The sequence below is a fragment of the Peromyscus eremicus genome, chromosome 7 (genome assembly GCF_949786415.1).
Source record: "Peromyscus eremicus chromosome 7, PerEre_H2_v1, whole genome shotgun sequence".
Lineage (NCBI taxonomy): Eukaryota > Metazoa > Chordata > Mammalia > Rodentia > Cricetidae > Peromyscus > Peromyscus eremicus.
Genome location: NC_081422.1, coordinates 34,274,719 through 34,293,805, shown reverse-complemented (window position 1 = coordinate 34,293,805; position 19,087 = coordinate 34,274,719). Strand labels below are relative to the sequence as shown.

The following is a 19,087-nucleotide window of genomic DNA, read 5'->3' as shown; positions in this document are numbered from 1 at the left end:
AGGTAGACTGTCAAGGCAGAAGTGGAACAGAGATTCTGTAGGGCAAGGAATGGTCATCATCACGCTGAGTAAAATTGTATTCTGTGTTTTCACATTCATGCTTATAAATTTTCCCCATTATATGAAATTTAGATGAACACAAGGGCCTGAAACATAGGACTACAGTTTGTCTCTCCATTCTGGCTCTCAGTCTCATCATATGAGTTTACTTGTGAAAGCTAGGATACTATCTTAATGTCCCTATTTTTCCCATTCTCACAGCTATGACCTGAGGAATGGCCTCAGAAAATGCCTCTTCCGTGAAGGAGTTCATCCTGCTGGGCTTGACACATCAGCCAGAGCTCCAGCTGCCTCTCTTCTTCCTCTTCTTGGGAATCTATGTGGTCTCCATGGTGGGGAACCTGGGCTTGATGGTTCTGATTGTTTTGAACCCTTACCTGCATACCCCCATGTACTACTTTCTCTTCAACCTTTCCTTCACAGACCTCTGCTATTCCTCTGTCATAACTCCCAAAATGCTGGTGAGTTTTGTGAAGCAGAACATCATCTCCCACGCTGAGTGCATGACTCAGCTCTTTTTCTTTGCCTTCTTTGTTATTGATGAATGTTTTATTTTGACAGCAATGGCCTATGACAGATATGCTGCTATCTGTAAGCCCCTGCTTTACCAGGTCACCATGTCCCATCAGGTCTGCTCTGTGCTGATGGTGGGTGGGTATACAATGGGGTTTGTGGGTGCCATGGCCCACACAGTGTGCATGTTGAGACTCACCTTTTGTGATGGCAACATTATCAATCACTACATGTGTGACATACCTCCTCTCCTGAAGCTCTCCTGCACAAGCACCTCCGTCAATGAGCTGGTGGTTTTCATTGTGGTGGGTGTCAGTGTGATCATTCCCAGCCTCACAATCTTTATTTCTTATACTTTGATCCTCTCTAACATCTTCCACATTCATTCCACGAAGGGCAGGTCCAAGGCCCTCAGCACCTGCAGCTCCCACATGATTGCTGTTTCTCTGTTCTTTGGATCATCGTCGTTCATATACTTTAAGTCTTCTCCTGTTGGGTCAGTGGATCAAGATAAGATATCTACAGTGTTTTATACTGTTGTGGTCCCCATGATGAATCCCTTCATCTACAGTTTGAGAAACAAAGATGTTAAAATTGCACTAAGACTTTGAAACAAAGGTGTTCATTTAAATAGAAGATGTACTGATCTATATGATGAATCTGCATATGGGCACATACATTGTGTGTAAAAGTATGAAGGGAAGATCTCATCATTGCAATAAGATGTAAATGGCTAAATAATAGAGAAAATTAAATTAATTACAGAAATTGTTTCTTAGGTACAGATAAGACAAGTAAGAGAGTGAAGAGAAAAAGGCTCATTTTCTAGGTTATTTGCAGAAATTGTAAGATTTTAAGGAGAAAAAGTGGGATGGTAATAAATACAGAAAAGGCAAGATGGTCTAATTTTGGAGTTGAACTTTTCTAGAATTCTCGTGTAGCTGTCATGGAGATAACTGACGTTCAGCCAACCATCTATATATTCATTGAATAACTTTCTATTAATCACTGGAGAAGACTTTGTTTGGGAGCTTTTCTGGTTTTGAAAAGGGCAGAGGCATGTGTCATGATCTTCTCATTTCATTTTCTGATCTCTTCTTCCTTTATTCTTAAGGAAGGCCATAGATTTTCCCTCTGGTTCTAGTTACTAAGGGCAGGAATCCACACCCGGACCAGCCAGGATAAAGGAGAGCTACCTGAGATTTGATAGCTTCGGTGTTACAGCATAAACATGAGTGTGGGGACAAACTAGGTCTCCATTGGGAAGGAGGTGAACTACAAATGTTTATCAATTATTTGTAGAGGAATTGCAGTCCCTCTAATTTGTTAGCACCCTGCATTTTCTCGTTTTATTACATTTTAATCTTCTTTTGTCTTGGAATGTTAAATAGTGCAAATGATGTATTTACTAATCAAGAAATATAAACTGAAATTTATCCTGTACTAAGATGATTTTAAAAATAAAAATAAGATGGTGAAGAAGGCACTAATTATCTGTGGTCTCCAATGTCTGAGTGGTTACAATAAGGTTGACATCAGGTCTAGGTGAGCAAAAAAAAAATCCAGTAGATGAAGAACAATTAAACAACGATACATCTGAATGCATTGGAGGAGCTGAGGTCACTCTTGCTTAGAAGAGATGGAGCAGACTTACTATGTGTTTATTTTCTGTTGCCTGGTCACAATGGGCTGTTCTGAGGAGGGGATGTGCACCCTTAGTTTGCTGACAGGCCAGTCAGTGCAGCATTCCAGGACGATTGATGAACTAGACATGTATTTTCAGATGCAGGAACAATTTTGATGTTTATGAAGCATGAGAAATCAGTGATTGTGACTCTGGTGTAGTAGAACAGAGGTAAGCACAGAAGGATGTGGTATAGAGGAAAATAATTGGGGAATAGGGTTCATATATTTGGGTTTTGAAGGGGAAATAGTATTTATGACAGTTCTAGGGATTGAGCAGAAAGCTTTGCAAAGGCTAGACAATGTGCTACTACATCCCCAGACCCTGATATTAAAACAGTAAAAATCCAGGTGGCACTAGTCACACAAAGGACTTCACTCATCTCCGCTTTTATTTTTTGGTTCAGGCCTTGAACTACTGATCTTAAGCAATCCTGGTGGATCAACCTCCTAAATAGCCAGAATTGCATCTTTCCTTACCTGTTTAGAAACCCTGTCTGTGTTTATTTATAACCAATCCTAGACATTTCAGGAACAGTTTGCTGTTAAAGCTATGAAGCAACACACTGTAAGTAACATGGAGTTGCCACAGCGTGCAGGAGAGGCAATGTTTCCTTTGCTAATTCTGCATTAATGTGAGAAAATGAGTGAGAGATGTGCCAACTAAAATAGGAGCACAAGACACGTGGGGTTATCCTTTTAAAAGAGATTTATTTATTTTTACATGCATTTGTGTTTCGCCTGCATGTATGTCTGTGTGAGGATACCAAATCCTCTAGAAATGAAGTTACAGACAATTGTGAGCTTCCATGTGGGTAGGGGGAATTGAACTCCACTCCTCTGGAAAAGCAGCCAGTGCTTCTTAACCACTGAGCCATCTCTCCAGCCCCAGGTTGGAATATATTTAATCCTGTGTTTTTGCTTTCTCTGTACAAGTGTCTACACTTGGAGAGACCACTGGATTCAGACCAGTGGATTTGAGGCAATGTCCTACAAGTTTTATTATTGGTGTTCTTTTAGTATTTTTGTTTTCATATTAATTGTTTGTTAGTAGTAATTACTTTCATGAAAGTGTACACAATGAAGCCCTGTAATCCCGTTTGACAGGCACTCAGGAAATAATTTTTTTTTCTGAAAAGCACCAATTCCTTACTTGGGATCAGAAAGTAATTATAAGCAGTATACAAGCATGGGGTGTCTGCCTTCATTGGTCTCTGTCTCCTCTTTGGGTCAACTATCCACTTACCTCTGCATGTGGGTATGTTAATTATTTGATTGTCCTCCCCTAATTAGTAGTTATACTTAAACTATCTTAACTCCCTTCAAGGCTGAAGGCCCAGAGATAAGAAGAACTAAGGTATCTTTCTGTCAACTTTTATAGCATCCCATTCCAGACCTCAAAACATGTCTCAAGTCATTACCTTAAACCTGCAGTTACAACGGATTTCAAGATTAGCAGACACATCTCCCATGAAGAGGTCACTTCCAGGTTCATGGGAATTACATTGTCCCTGCAAGTTGGAAGAAATTTTTCAGAACTATCTTTCAAAACCAAAAGTAAGATCTTGATTGGCTAATCCACATTTTGACCTTCATTGCTTAATTATGCAAATTAGCCTTTGAACAATTTATTATTATAGTTAAACCTAAAATGCATATCACTATTCCAAAGAGAAGCTGAAACACTAATTTCCATTTTCCTAAATACCCATTCTAATTAACCCATTCTCCCATCTCTTAATTGTTAGTTTTATTTGCTTTCTTGTGGTTGTTTAATACACCAAACAATGAGTGTCCAGAATCAGGACTCTGGTCTAGGACTTGGGTTGCAGAAGCCTCTTGTCATAGGAGAGTATTTAGAACCAGGCCTTTAGTCAGGGAATAGGATAAAGTGAGGTCTTTATCCTGGGTCCTGATGTAAACTGACGGATGTTCTTTTAAGGAGAGAAAACAAGGGCTGGGGAGATGGCTCCATAGATAAAAGAGTTGCTGGACAAGTGTGAGGAGCTGAGTTTGAATCCTCTAAATGAATGTGAAACTGGGCATCGTAGCAAGTATCTATAGTCTCAGTGCTCCTATGATGAGGTGTAAGGGAGAGACAAGACAGTTCCTGGATGCTCCTGAGCCAGTGCCATGGGCAGCAGTAACCAACAAAGAGACTCTGTCTGTATGTGTTTAGAAAGATGGAAAGCTGACCAATGCCTCTGGTTGTCTGTGTCTTTGACCTCCATATGCATGCCAGAACACATGTGTGTTCACACTCATACATACACATAGCACACATAGTATTTATGAACACATGAAAAAACTCAAAACATTCCCACTAGAATATGTCCACCCTCTACTCCTGTGCAATACAGTGCTTGAAGTCTTAGCTAGAGCAATAAGACAGCTGTAGGAGATCAAGGGGATACAAATAGAAAAATAAATAAAAATATTCTTATTTGTAGATGGTATGATTTTACATGTAAGAGACTATAAAACCTAAAGACTCAATCAGAAAATACAGCTGATAAACATTCAGCAAAATAACAGGATACAAAATTAAGACAAAATGAGTAACCTTTCTGTATTCCAACAACAAATATATTGAGAAGGAAATCAGGGTAATAATCTCATATACAATAGCCTCAAAAACACATTGGAATAAATCCAACCAAAGAAGATATTTGTGCAAGGAAAATGTTAAGACACTGAAAAAGACTCCAGAAGATGGAATGACCTTGCATGTTCATGGTTTATTACAGTTAATATTGTGAAAATGGTCATCCTTCCAAAAACTATCTACAGATTCAGTGTTCCCTATCAATATGAGAAAGAAAACTAATCTTAAATTTTATATGAAAACACAGAGACACAGAATAGACAAAGCAATTCTGAATAGTAAAAACAGTTCTGGAGGCATTATGCCTGATTGAAGCATTCTAATTGGTTAATCCACATTTTGACCGGCAGTGCTTAATTATGCAAATTAATCTTTGAACAATTTATTCCTCTAGCTAAACCTAAAATTTCTGATTCCAAGTTGTACTACAGAGCTATTGAACTATGAACAGCATGATATTGGCATAAAACCAGGGCAGACATGTCAATAAAGTAATAGAACTGAGGACCATACATAAGTTCCCATAATCACAATCTGAAGACAGAGGAGAATTCTGGGAAGGGAAGGCTGAGTCAAGAGATGCTGCCAGCCGCCACTGCCATGAGAAGCAAGATGTAAAGTACCTGTAAACCACAAGCCATGTGGCAACTTGTAGATTAATAAAAATGGGTTAATTTAAGATATAAGAACTAGATAGCAAGAAGCCTGCTACGGCCATACAGTTTATAATTAATATAAGCCTCTGTGTGTTTATTTGGGTCTGAGCAGCTGCAGGCCCAGGCAGGACTGAAGAGAGAGAAAAAAACCCTATCATCAACAAATATTCAACTAGATCTTTGTCTCTCACCTGCCACAAAACTCAGCTCCAAATGGCTCAAGGATTTCAACATAAGACCTTTCTCCTCTGATAGAGGAGAAAGTAGGAAAAATATGTTGAACTTGTAGGCTCAAGAAAGAACTTCCTGAGCAGGATTATAGTAGTTCAGGCCCAAGACCAATGAGTGATAAATGTAACTCATGAAACTAAAAAGCTTCTGTATAGGAAAGGACACCATCACTTGAATGAAGAGGTAGCTTACCAAATGGGAACAAAATATACTAAATAAACATATGACAGAAGGTTAATATTTCAGATATAAAAAGATTTTAAAAACTAAAGGCCAAAAATACTCTGATGATTAGAATGAGATTAGCCTCCATAGGTTCATGTATATGATTGCTTGGTCCCTATTTGGCAAAACTACTTGGGAAGGGTTAGGAGGCTTGGCCTTGTTGGAGGAGGTGTGTTCCTGGGGTGGGCTTTGTGGTTTCAAAAACCCACACTTAGTCTTTGACTTCTTAGTCTTTGACTTCTGTTTGTGGATTAAGATGTGAGCTCTCAGGCACTGCCTTAGCACCGTGCCTGCCTGGTTGCTGCCATGCTCCTCACCATGATGGTCATGGACTCATCTTCTGAAGCTATAAATGCCTAATAAAAACTTTCTTTTAAAAACTTGCCTTGGTCATGGTGTCTCCTCTCAGCAATCTAAAAGTAACTAAGACAAAAACAAACAATTAAAATTAGAGAAAAGAATGAAACAAAGTTCTTAAAAAATGAAATACAAATGGTTGAGAAATATTTTTTATTTAATTGTTTTTTTGTATTTTACATACCAAACACAGTTTCCCCTCCCTTTCCTTTGCCTGCTCCCACCCACCTCCCCCCTTTGCTTCACCCTCCCATTCACTCCTCAGAGGGGGTAAGGCCTCCCTTGGGGAGTTTGGGCTGGAGAGATGGCTCAGCTATAAAAGGTTAGGCTCACAACCAAAAATATAAGGGAAAATTTTTTTTTTGAGACAGGGTTTCTCTGTGTAGCTTTATGCCTTTCCTGGAACTCGCTTTGGAGACCAGGCTGGCCTTGAACTCACAGAGATCCATCTGCCTCTGCCTCCACCTCCCAAGAGCTGGGATTAAAGGTGTGTGCCACTACCGCCCGTCAGGGAAATATTTTTTTTAAATGATCAACATTTTAAATTCTGTCATGAAAATGTGAATTAAAACTACTTTGAGATTTTATATTAACAGAATGGCTAACATGAAAAACAAAAATATTGACAATAAATAGTTATATAGATGTAAGGAAAAAAGAGCACTTATTCACTGTGGGACTGAAAACTGGTGTGGATATGATAGCAAGTAGTATAGAGTTTCCTTAAAAAGCTAGAACTAAATCTGTCATATAATATAGTTATATCATTTTTGAGGATGTATCCACAGGACTCTCTATCCTATTACAGAGATACTTCCTTGGTCATATTCATTGCTGTTCTATTCACAAATTCCAGGAAATGGAAAAGCATAGATGCCCTTCAAGTGATGAATGGATAACAAAAATGTGTCTAGATTTATATAATGGTATATTATTTAGTTGCTAAGAAAATTCTATTATGAAATTTTCAGGAATAATCATTTTGAGTGAGGTAACCCCATGTTGCTTGTTATTACATATATGGATGCTAGCTTTGGATCTTTGGGTATGTGTATTTAAATTGGAGTACTTATGGAGGCAGGAGTCATCTGATCAGGCTTTGGTGAGTAGGGAGAGGGAGCACAGGAGGTGTAAAGAGGAAAAGGAGAATAATGGAGTAGGAAGGCTTGGGGATGGTGGGTGATGGGAGGGCAGGACAGAGGTAGGATTGTGGGGAGGAATAACTAACACTGAAGACTTTTGAGAAAGTCATGTGGAAGCTTTCTGCTTGGGAAGCTTCCTAAAATATATCACATCCATATATAAAAAGAGTTTAAACAACCCTATAGTGGAAAAACAATGCTCCTCCTAGTCATTGTAGGCTATCAAACAACACAGCACTGTGGTACTGGACTACCTCTTTTGGAGTTGTTGGTCTGTGGTATACCACAGAACACCAACTATTTCCCTATATTACCATTGTTCTTGGCTACTCTCTAGAACCTGATGTACACATTATTAAACTGACTTTTAGTGAATTATCATTATACCTATATATTAGTCCATCCCTCAACCCTCATGATAAAAGCTTCTTTTAGAATGAATGATTAATACAGAAACCAACAATTGACCAGCATGTAGACAATTAGAGACTGCAGAGTATTTATCTCTACATGGGTCATCTATATCACACTCCCTCCTCCCATGTCTTAGGGACCATCATGGAAGAGGTAGAGATATTGTAAAAGCCATAGGTGGTGGATGAGTACAACCAACCAGTGTTTTCAGGACAAAATAAGGTTGTTGCACTTGGAACTGATAGTGGTCACGTCAACATGCACAAGACTTACACCCGATCCAGCTAGAAATATCCCCACATGGACAATGGACGTGCACATGAAGTTTCCCCCTAGCTAAGGAGCTTTTGGCAATTGATGGCTCCACGGGGAGAGAGTCACTTTTCTTTAGGGATTTGGACCCTGAGAAACTACCCATATTTCAGTCGATGGCCCTGTAATGCACACACTCGTGGGCTGTGCTGAGTGTATTCAGTGAGGGAGAAAAGAGCGCATGAAGCATGGAAGATTAATGGTGGGAGAATGGAGGAAGAATTGGAGTGGAGAGCATGGAAAGTGGACTTGATTTAAAAAAAAAATAAATAAAACTAAATATTTTTGAAAATTTTAAAATAAAAATATTAAGAAGTACAACTTTGCAGACAAAAATATTATATAAAAACATATCAATTTAAATATTACCATTTTGTATCAGTTGTACATACCAAGTATATAAACATATGTAAATGTCAAAAAAGAGAACCAATTCAAACCAAATAATAGCAAAAAAATTGATGAATATGGAAGTAGGACCTGTAAGGAGGAAGGGCGTGTTGTAAATGGGGTAGGAGATTAGAGAAAGGGGCTATAATAACTACAGTACAGGAACAAAATCAATTTAATAAAGAAATATACATGATGACAGAAATGGTGGGAGGATTTTGGGGACATTGCTCACTGGATACAGGTGTGTACCATTCTAAATGGTCACCACTCAGAATATAGAATTGAAAGAACCTGGGACTTTGGGACTGCCTCTGCTATTTATGTATTATTAAGCAAGTCCTAACTGCCATGTGAACCTGAGACTTCTCATATGTAAAATATTGATTGATGACTTTCTTTCTTTGTGTATATGATGACCATAAAACTTATTCAAATCAAAAACAGAGTGAAAATATTCAGTTAAAATGCCTTAAATTCAAATTAGTTTCTTTCATTTGTTTTCTTTTCAAAATAATACTTTAAAATCTATATTTTTTATGAATTGACTATTTAGTCTCTTTTTTGAGCAAATTTTAGTGACATTAGATCATTAAGTCTCTGTTTAATTAAATAAATCTGTTTATGTAAGTTAAGTGTAATATAGATTATGGTTTCTTGCTTAAGGTAAGTTAACATCAAATGAAATGCATGAATTTGAAGTATCAACATTAATAAATTGTGACATGTGTATTCCCACAAAACTACAACCACATTCAAATGTATCAGTGTAGTAACTAGCCTTAACCTATATCTAAGATTTGTTTTTAAATTATGTTTTATCCTATTTCCAGAAAAAATAATTTATATACCTAGAATTTAAAACAAATGAAATTTAAAACTTATTGAATAGTCTTAGAAGGCATTGGATATGACATAGTAAATGAATGGTGCATTCAAAGGCAAATCAAGGACAGTATGGTAGGAAAATGAAAAACAAGAAAACAAACACATCTGTTAACCAAATGTAAACAGAGATTTGAGACTTGTGCAGCTCTGTAGGACATCTCTTTGTCTTTGGAATTACCAAAAGCAAAGATATGAATGCAATAATGAAAAAGATATTTAAAACTTTCATTCATTAAATTTTTTCAAAGTTGAGGCTTCATCCAGCAAATGATGAAAACAGATTCAGAGACCCACAGCCAAACATTTGGCAGACCTTGAGGAATCCTGACAAAGACAGGGAGGAAGGATCATAGGACCAGAGAGGTCAAGGACACCACAAGAAAACCCATAGTATCAACTAACCTAGGCTCATAAGGATTCACAGAGACTGACTGACAACCAGGAAGCCTGCATGGGACTGACCTAGGCCCTCCGTATATACGTTACAGTTGTGTAGCTTGGTCTTCTTGTGGGACTTCTAACAGTGGGAGCAGGGGCTGTCTATAACTCTTTTGCCTGCCTTTGGGATTCTTATTTTTGTATTGGGTTGCCTTGTCCAGCCTTCACCTTGATATGCCTTGTTTGGTTGAAGGAGAGGAAACAGCAGGTGGGTTGTAAAAATAAGCAAACACAAATATATATTTAAAAACAAACAAACAAACAAGTAAATAAATAAAACTCTCAAAATTGAGAGGTATAAGCTCAATATCTGACAAACTTAGTTATCCGTCAACAGATGAATGGATGTTGAAAACCTGGAACATAAGTAAAATGAAATACTATTCAGCTCTAAAGAAAAATGGAATAACAACACCTTTTTCTCAAATGCAGTCACCTTTCATTAAGATGGTCCAAAAATCTTGCTTTGGGCTCTACCATTATACATTTTAATAATATATTGTTAAGATGCTACCTCATCATAGCTTCTTTATAGCTTGTGCTCTTCTTTTTTTATAATTTACTTTTATTTACATGGAAAAATATTAGTAATGAGTACCTGAGTTAGAACTGATGTTAATGCAGACTGAATATAAACTTGTAAAAGAATTCTTTGTAGAAGAATATTTTTCAAAGAAATGGTATTTTATTTAGTTATAAGGCTGCCAGTTATGAAAGGGAACACAGTTTTTTTTAGAACTACATGTTACTTAAAGAATAGCATGAAGCCGGGCGGTGGTGGCGCATGCCTTTAATCCTAGCACTTGGGAGGCAGAGCCAGGAGGATCTCTGTTGAGTTCGAGGCCAGCCTGGGCTACCAAGTGAGTTCCAGGAAAGTCGCAAAGCTACACGGAGAAACCCTGTCTCGAAAAACCAAAAAAAAAAAAAAAAAAAAAAAAAAGAATAGCATGAAGACAATGGCCACTGGCATATCAATCACTGTGGGAAATTGCTGCCACTCAATTACTAGCATCATAATTTACTTCATAAGCTCTGCCTTCCAGAGTATTGCAAAATTCTGAATATGAGCTATTGAATATAAGGCAGGGTATCAATAAGTCTTACTTTCTAGCAATTTTATTCACCTTCTTTTCTTGTCTTAGGATTGCCCATGTTAAGATTGTTTATTCACTTTCACAGGAAAACCTTACCTGCAGATTTTCCTAGAAAATACTTTTGTTTTAGTTCCTGTTCATTTGACAAATGTTCATCATATAGAAGCATCAGCCACTTACTAGCCATGTTGTAGGGAGGCAGGGGAAATAATTATCTTAAATAGTTATCTTCATTTTGTCAAGTCTTTTTTTTTTCATGTTTATTAGTGCAAATGAATTCTCAAGTCCTCTTTTACATTCTGAATTTAATTATAGCTGCACTAGCACAGTTAGCTATAACACACTTCTCAAATCTTATAATAAAATACAAAAATTTGAGAGAAAAAATTTTGGATTAATAGTTTCCATTTCCCTAAACAATTAGAAAACCAATATTGTTATTTGATAACTTTACTATGAAGAATGTGTTTATGCCTTGTTTCATTTGTACATGCTGAATACATGAAGGAACATATATTTTACTGACCTAAATATTTTATTGAGTAGTTTTGTTTGGGACACTTAACAGTATAAAGCCTTTTATAGTTCTTACAGTTGTGATATGTATACAAAATATTTAATAAATAAAGACAAGGTATCTATCAACATAGTTATAAAGATTTAGAATTAGCTGATGTCATGGACCATTTGAAAGAGGAAGAGAAGAACTCAAGAGATTGAAGGGTTCTTACTGGGTAGACAGATGTAGAAGTGTTAAGGCAAAAGGTAAAAGGGAAAAAAATTATGATTGCACTTGTGTGTCTAGTCTTCTATAATTCATCCTTGCATTTCCAGTAGGCAGCTGTTTAACTGAGGGAAGTGTCAGATGGAACCCGGGCTTGTCTTGGCACTGTCCTCACTCTGTGTTTAGTCTGTGTTGAAGCTTGCTCTGGTGGGAACGATGAGCTTGCCTGAGTTGCCTTCATCCTTCCTACAGTTGTACTAGTAACTGTCAGATACCAGAACAAGGGAGAATAACCCCAAGTTCTGCGTGGATGCTGCAGCTTAACTGCATATCTCAGTCTGCAGTCATGTTCCCTATATACTATCCATTTCCAGAGCTTTAGATTAAGATCCTGCATTTATAGAGGACCAGGCACAATTCAAAGACTGGGGAATCTTGACTACAAAATCTAAAATGGTTTTGAGGCCTCTATGCATTTCTTAAATGATGAGGGGTGGTTTTTGATTACCTTTAAAGCACTGTCGCAATACAGAAATATGCGGTCTTTGAAGCTGTATATATTAGAGCTAAAGCTAATACACACACACACACACACACACACACACACACACACACACACACTTCAGAGCTGAAGCATGGTCTTGAGAAAGTTTCTTTGTGTCTGTAGATCATGGTTACCCCATCTTCAGGTAGAGAGAAAAATAAAAATGTTCCTTGAAATATAATCCTGATGAGCAGTAAAATAGGTAATACAACCATCATGCTACCTCAAAGAAATGGATTTGATGGTGGATTATAGTTACTGTATTAGTCAGGGTTCTCTGGAATAAGAGAGCAGATAGAACAAATACATATTGAAGTGGGTTTTATTTGGTTGCCTTACATGATGCATTTCCTATGGTTCACTCTGGAATGGTGAAGAATTCTGTAGATACTCAGTCCATGAGGCTGGAGGTCTCAGCAGTTCCAATCTGGCTATATAGGCATGGAAGATTACTGAAGAGCTGCTGATCTTCAGTCAGCATAGGAAGCCAGAAGAGTCTAGTTCTAATATCAGCAAAGGAATGTAGCATTTGTAGCAACAGAGTAGACAAGCGTGCTAGCAAGAGTGGAGGCAAATAGGCAAAAATCAAAGCTTCCACTCTTGTCTCTGTGTCCTTTCATCTGAGCTGCCACCAGAAGGTATTGTTTACATTATAGGTGGCTCTTTCTACTTCAAATAATCTGATCAAGAAAATCCTTCAAAGGTGTGCCCATCAACTGGCCGTTTAGTTGACTCCAGATCTAGTCAAGCTGGTGACCAAGATTATCCATCATAGTTACTATTCTCATCCTAATATATACTTATTCTCCTTCACAAATAAACCTATAATAACATCTTTGAATTTCCAAGACATCATCCATTTAAACAAATTTCACCCATTTTATGTTTATTGGATTGTAATAAACTGGTAATTTTACAACTTATTTTCTTTTGCTATAAAACATAGCATAAAGAGTGGCTTGTTTGGCTGAGGCTACTCCTACAGAAGAATAGCACAATTAAAATGATAAAGTGCCGTGTGCATAGTGTTTAGCTTAGCAGTCCAGGCACATTTATCTAAAGGTTAGATCAATCACTCATCCTGGAAGACATCACAATTTCTCCCTTCATATGGCAAATTACTTTAAGCAGAATCTTGATGTATTTGTTACCTCATTATCTAGAAAAATCTGTTCTTGTGGTTGTTCTATAAGGAAAGTACTTCACCAATGGAAATACCAAAACCTTTCCAATTATCTCATTCAGACCTCATAAAATTCCATAAGGAAATTGTTTTTAATTTTCTCTTTAACCTGATGATACAGGTATAAGATTTGTACAAAATTTTCTATCTACCAACTAGTGAATTCAGAGTCTGGGATTTGGGTAGGTTCAAATGACTCCAAATCCACTGATGGGTGATGTTGTTCTGTATGCTGCTAATATGTGTTGCTCTGATTAGTTGATAAATAAAGCTGTTTGGCCAATGGTGAGGCAGAATAAGGTGAGGCGGGACATTCTAACTAGAGAGAAAGGAGAAAGACAGAGCAGAGGAGACACTGCTAGCTGCTGCTAGGAGAAGCAAGATGTAAAGCAAGATGTAAAGATGTAAAGCCACAAGCCACATGGAAAAGTATAGATTTATAGAAATGGGTTAATTTGAGATGTAAGAGCTATCTAGGGAGAAGCCTGCTATGGCTATAGTTTAAAAGTGATATAAGCCTCTGTGTGTTCATTTGGGTTTGAGGGGCTGTGGGACTGTGGGGCCATGGGATCTGGGTGGGACCAGAAAAACTTCAGCTATAATTTCCTGTTTGTTATTTCACCTTGTGAGTATGGTCTTAGGTATCACTACCTGGAGTGGGCAAAGATAAAATAATGACTTTCTAGGTAATGTTGAGCAAGCCCCAATTCTCATTGGAGCTTTATTTTAATCATGATAAAATTTAGTCTCTTCTCTTAAACCAGGAGATAAATAACAAAAATTTGGACCTTGTATTTTTGCTTTAAGAATTAGTAATAGATATATAGTCAGTACAGTTATTTTACAGAAATACTAAAACAAGCAAGAGTTAGAACAAAATTTACATGCTCCTGAGTTTAAGTGTTGGAAATACTTGAAAAAGTCACCTCTGTAGCCTGCATTCTATTGACGAAGAGTTTGTTAAGGAGGTGCTGAGGCAGACCAAAGAGAAGGACATGAGACTCAGTTGACACCCGGCATTTTCCTCCTTAAAATAGGACTTGAGTGTTTGTCGTTGTTGTCTTCCTGATGGGCAGGGAACACAGCCACAGGCTCAGGTGGGGGCCTGGGCTGCCAGTCGGAGACTCTCAGGAGCCTCTACACACCAACCTCCTCAAAGCCTGCTTGACCTCCTTGTTCCTCAGTGTGTAAATGAAAGGATTGAGCATTGGAGTGACTATTGTGTAGAAGACTGCCGGGGCTCCTGCCCCTGCACCCGTGGAGCTTGGCTGCAGGTAGATGCAGACAGGGGGCATGTAGTATAGGAGCACCACGGTGAGATGTGCTGTGCAAGTGGAGAAGGCTCGCTGCCGTCCCTCCGCTGTGCGAATGCGCAGCACGGCGGCCACAATGAAGACATAGGAGATGATGATGAGAATGAGGCAGCCTGCAGCCACCACGCCAATGTTCGCAAGCATGACAAGCTCATTAATGGTGGTGTCTGCACAGGCCAGCTTCAGTACTGGAGGGATGTCACAGAAGAAGTAGGCAATATGGTGAGGCCCACAGTACAGCAGGCGGAAGGTTAGGGAAGTGTGAATTGCAGAGTGCACAGCACCTATGGCCCAAGTGCTCCCAGCCAGCCCTGCACACACCCGCCTGTTCATGGCCACTGGATAATGGAGGGGCTGACAGATAGCCAGGTAACGGTCATAAGCCATGACTGTGTATAGAAAGCACTCAGTGCTGGCCAGAAAGTGGAAACAATAAAGTTGTACAGCACAGCCGTGGAAGGAGATCACTTTCCCATCCAAAGTCAGTAGGCCTGCCATGACCTTGGGAACTGTTACTGTAGACAGACATGCATCCAGGAAGGAGAGGTGGCCCAGGAAGTGGTACATGGGGGAGCAGAGATGAGGGTCAGAGCCCACAGTAAGGAGAATGAGAAGATTGCCAGTCACAGTGATGCTGTAGATGAGGAGGAAGAGGAGGAAGAAGAGTCCAGGATGCTCAGCTGTGTACATCAGACCCTCTAGGAAGAAGTGGCTCACCATAGTCTGGTTGAGGTACTCTGTCTTGACAGTCATCTTCTTATCTCCTGTTCAATAAAGCTGACTGTGATAGAGTAAATAGCTGCCCTCTTTCCTCAAATGTCTTTATTGTTTGGTGCATTCCATCTTGGCCTTGTTTCATAAGATAAGAAGACTAACAGATTCAATTCAACTTCCTCCTATACTTCTGTTTTCATATTAGACAGTCTTGCAAAAATAAAGCTTTGGAGGCATGACTCGTAGTCTTATAGGGTACATATGGATTGTAAGAATTGTCTGTAGAAATGTAGTCCACAAATTAATTATGTAAACACAGAGGACAAATTCTGCCGTCATTGAGGAAGTGATTTTGGCGTATACTTGAGAATGGTGATGCTCCTGCCTCCTAATTTCCTCTTCTGTGCTTTGCTTGCACCCAGCCACATACTTAATTGCTGTTTGCCATTTGGGAACAGCATTCATCTCTGGACTTAGCTAGAATCAGAGGGCTATTACATCAGCCAGGAACACATCCTCCCACCCATTTCTCACTCAGAGGGAGTTCTTTGGAATCTTAGCTACCTACAACCCTCAAGAGTATGATAATGAAGCCCACGAGAACAGACTATACAATTATGCAAACTATTTATTTAGTATGGTTCATGTTCTCCCCATAACACTTTTCCTTACACTTTGGGAGTTATTTTCCCTTGTCTTTCTTGGTGTTCCTCTCCATTGGTTTAGAACTGAATTTTTTGATACATTCTATACTGTATATTAGATCCTCTATCATGTGAAAATCTCCTTCATTGACTTTTACCTACAATGTCTTCAGTTTCTACATATTTTCTCTAAGGTTTGTCTTGGAGTAGAATCTTAGGCACCACCTCTTCTAGTATTCAATGATTGTGATGATTATATATTGTGTGTCTCAGCCTTCTGAAAACACCTTAACTATGACCCTTTACCCTTGCTACATTGTTTTGTGACATCTGAAATTATTGACGTGTCTTTCCATTGTGATAAGATAGTTATCTTCTGCAGTCCTTCCATTCAGATGTGTTACTTGACATATCTTCTCTGCTATAACTTCTTTCCAATACAGTCATGGCATTTCCCTTTCAAACATGAACAGAACACTTCCAACACTCACCTTCCTTAATTTATTCTGCAGGGTGAGTATTTAAACTTTAATTCCTCAGAGATCCACTTATACACATTTCCCTTCATATTGATTTAGAAATTCCTGAAACCTAATGAAAATATGAATTCCCATAATTCTTTGCCTTGGCTGATTTGATATTCTGTGTTTGTGTCATGTTTCCTCAAGAGGAACATAGGGAAAGGGTCTCACATGTTCTCTAGTTTCTTCCTGACAGTTTAGAGATAGAACAGTAGCAATAAGAAGGAACCACAGTTTTGGGATTTTTACGAACTTCAGTTTGAGGTCCCCAGTTGACCACTTATCAGGTGAATGAAACAGATGGTAACAATGATCTATCTGTTGTTTTTCCTTTCCTTAAATGTAAAATATGGATATGTCAGTGATTATTCGATGCTGCTATTCAATGTTTAGGGCTGAGTGAAGCTGATAGGATAGGACCTTAATTCCTCATATCCAATAAATTTATCATTGCATTGATAATTGTTCTGATGTTTCTGACAAAAAATCTATAAAACCTCTGCTTTGCCAAGCTCAGAAAAGTAGTGATCTCTGTTTCAGGAAAGATCCCACACCAGTGTTGAGTAGGCTCTTGTATTTCAGTTTTATTAACATGTTTTGTGCAATTGTCCATGATGTTTCAACTAATGAGATTTTGATTTTTGTGTTCTACAGTCACTGGAATGAATATGATTAAAAATAAGATAGAGGGACAGGAAGATGGCCCAAAGAGTAAAGATGCCTGCTGGCATGTCTGACAACTTGAGTTCAAGTCCCAGGACATACATGGTAGGAAGTGAGACCAACTCCTTTCAAGTTGTCTGACCTCCACACACATACCATGGCATATACATATACACAAAGCAAGCTAATAAATAAATATAATAAAAATTTAAGAATCAGATAAATAGTAAAAAGCATATTAGATGTGGAGAAATTTGAACACACAATACATATATAAGTTGTTTCATAGAAAGTTTAAAACTCATATTTTTTTCTCCTGAGAATTTCCACAGAACAAATGTAACCTTTGTCCCTGCAAATGCTTGCAAGAAAATGTCCATGGTAGTTATTTGAAACAGCCAAATCCTAGAAACAAGTTTGCTGCACATCAAGTAGTGAATGAATAAACACAGTAAGAATCATAACTACATATTAACAGTACATAAAATTATTGGAGTGCCTAAAATGCAGCCAGAAAGAAATCCTATATGCTGTGATTCCATGCTTATGAAATGTGCTGAAATAATCAGTTTATAACATGAGAAAACAGAGTAGTGGATAACTGAAAGGAGGAGGCAAGTGTAGGAAATTAGTATAAATGGCCGTGAATACCTTTTTTTTTTTTTTTTTTTTTTTTTCCGAGACAGGGTTTCTTTGTGTAGTTTTGGTGCCTGTCCTGGACCTTGCTCTGTAGACCAGGCTGGCCTCGAACTCACAAAGATCCACCTGGCTCTGCCTCCCGAGTGCTGGGATTAAAGGCGTGCGCCACCACCGCCCGGCTAAATGCCTTTCTTAAGCGGTGGAAATATTTTAAGATTAAATGTGGCAATAGCTAGATAACATGTTAATTTACTAGCAATCATTGAATTGTACCTTGTAAGCACAGGATTTTATTAGATACAAATAATTCTTCTAAAGGCTCTTTAGAAGGCAATGGAGAAATCTAGAAAAGTCTGTTTAGTGGCATAAAACAGAACTCAGATACATAAGGAAAAGTCATTGCTCAAGACAGTAATAAAACTCTAAATACATTAAAACATTTTAAATTTAAATATTAAATTAATTAAACCAAAAAGTAGAGAAGAATTAACGTTCATATTGACCCAACTTCCTTAAATGTTGATGACCTCCAAGCAGATTTTGTGATGAGTACATAAAGATTGTGTGGTTTTGGTTAATATTACCCCAGAAGCGACACATTCTTTTTAAGACTTCATATTATATATGATGCCAATATATCTTGTTTCTAGTCATGCTCAGTGTCTTGAGAAGACATATTTTGACAATAATCTTCTCAAACCCTCCTCTACCACTGTTCAATTCTGTAATGTCCTGCCCACTTGTTTATTCAATTATTCATTTGTATAACTAGTTCTATGTAATAGAAATAATATGCTATGCTGTATATAGAATATATTACTTAATGAATGGTGATTATTTTATTACTCAAGTTTTCTAAGCCTCTATTAGTATGTCACATGTGTGGTTGATATATTGTGCACCCTAATAAACTTATCTAGGCTCAGAGAACAGAACAGCCACTATATTAAGCATAGAGGTTAGGCAGTGGTAGCACACGCCTTTAATCCCAGCATTCCAGAGACAGAAATTCATCTGGATCTCTGTGAGTTCAAGGCCACATTGGAAACAGCCAGGCGTGGTGACACACACCTTTCATCCCAGGAAGTGATGGCAGGAAGCAGAAAGGTATATAAGGCGTGAAAACCAGAAACT

At 38.1% G+C, this 19,087-nt stretch overlaps 1 protein-coding gene and 1 pseudogene across 1 annotated transcript; one reads left to right on the top strand and one right to left on the bottom strand.

Annotated features, from left to right (window-relative positions):
• The first annotated feature begins 263 nt into the window (after positions 1-263).
• On the top strand, positions 264-1,184 carry LOC131914247 (olfactory receptor 8B8-like; annotated as a pseudogene).
• A 13,303-nt stretch (positions 1,185-14,487) lies between these two features.
• On the bottom strand, positions 14,488-15,525 carry LOC131914678 (olfactory receptor 10S1). Its single transcript, XM_059267259.1, is given in 1 exon segment — positions 14,488-15,525. A coding segment is annotated over 1 exon segment (1,038 nt).
• Positions 15,526-19,087: the final 3,562 nt, after the last annotated feature.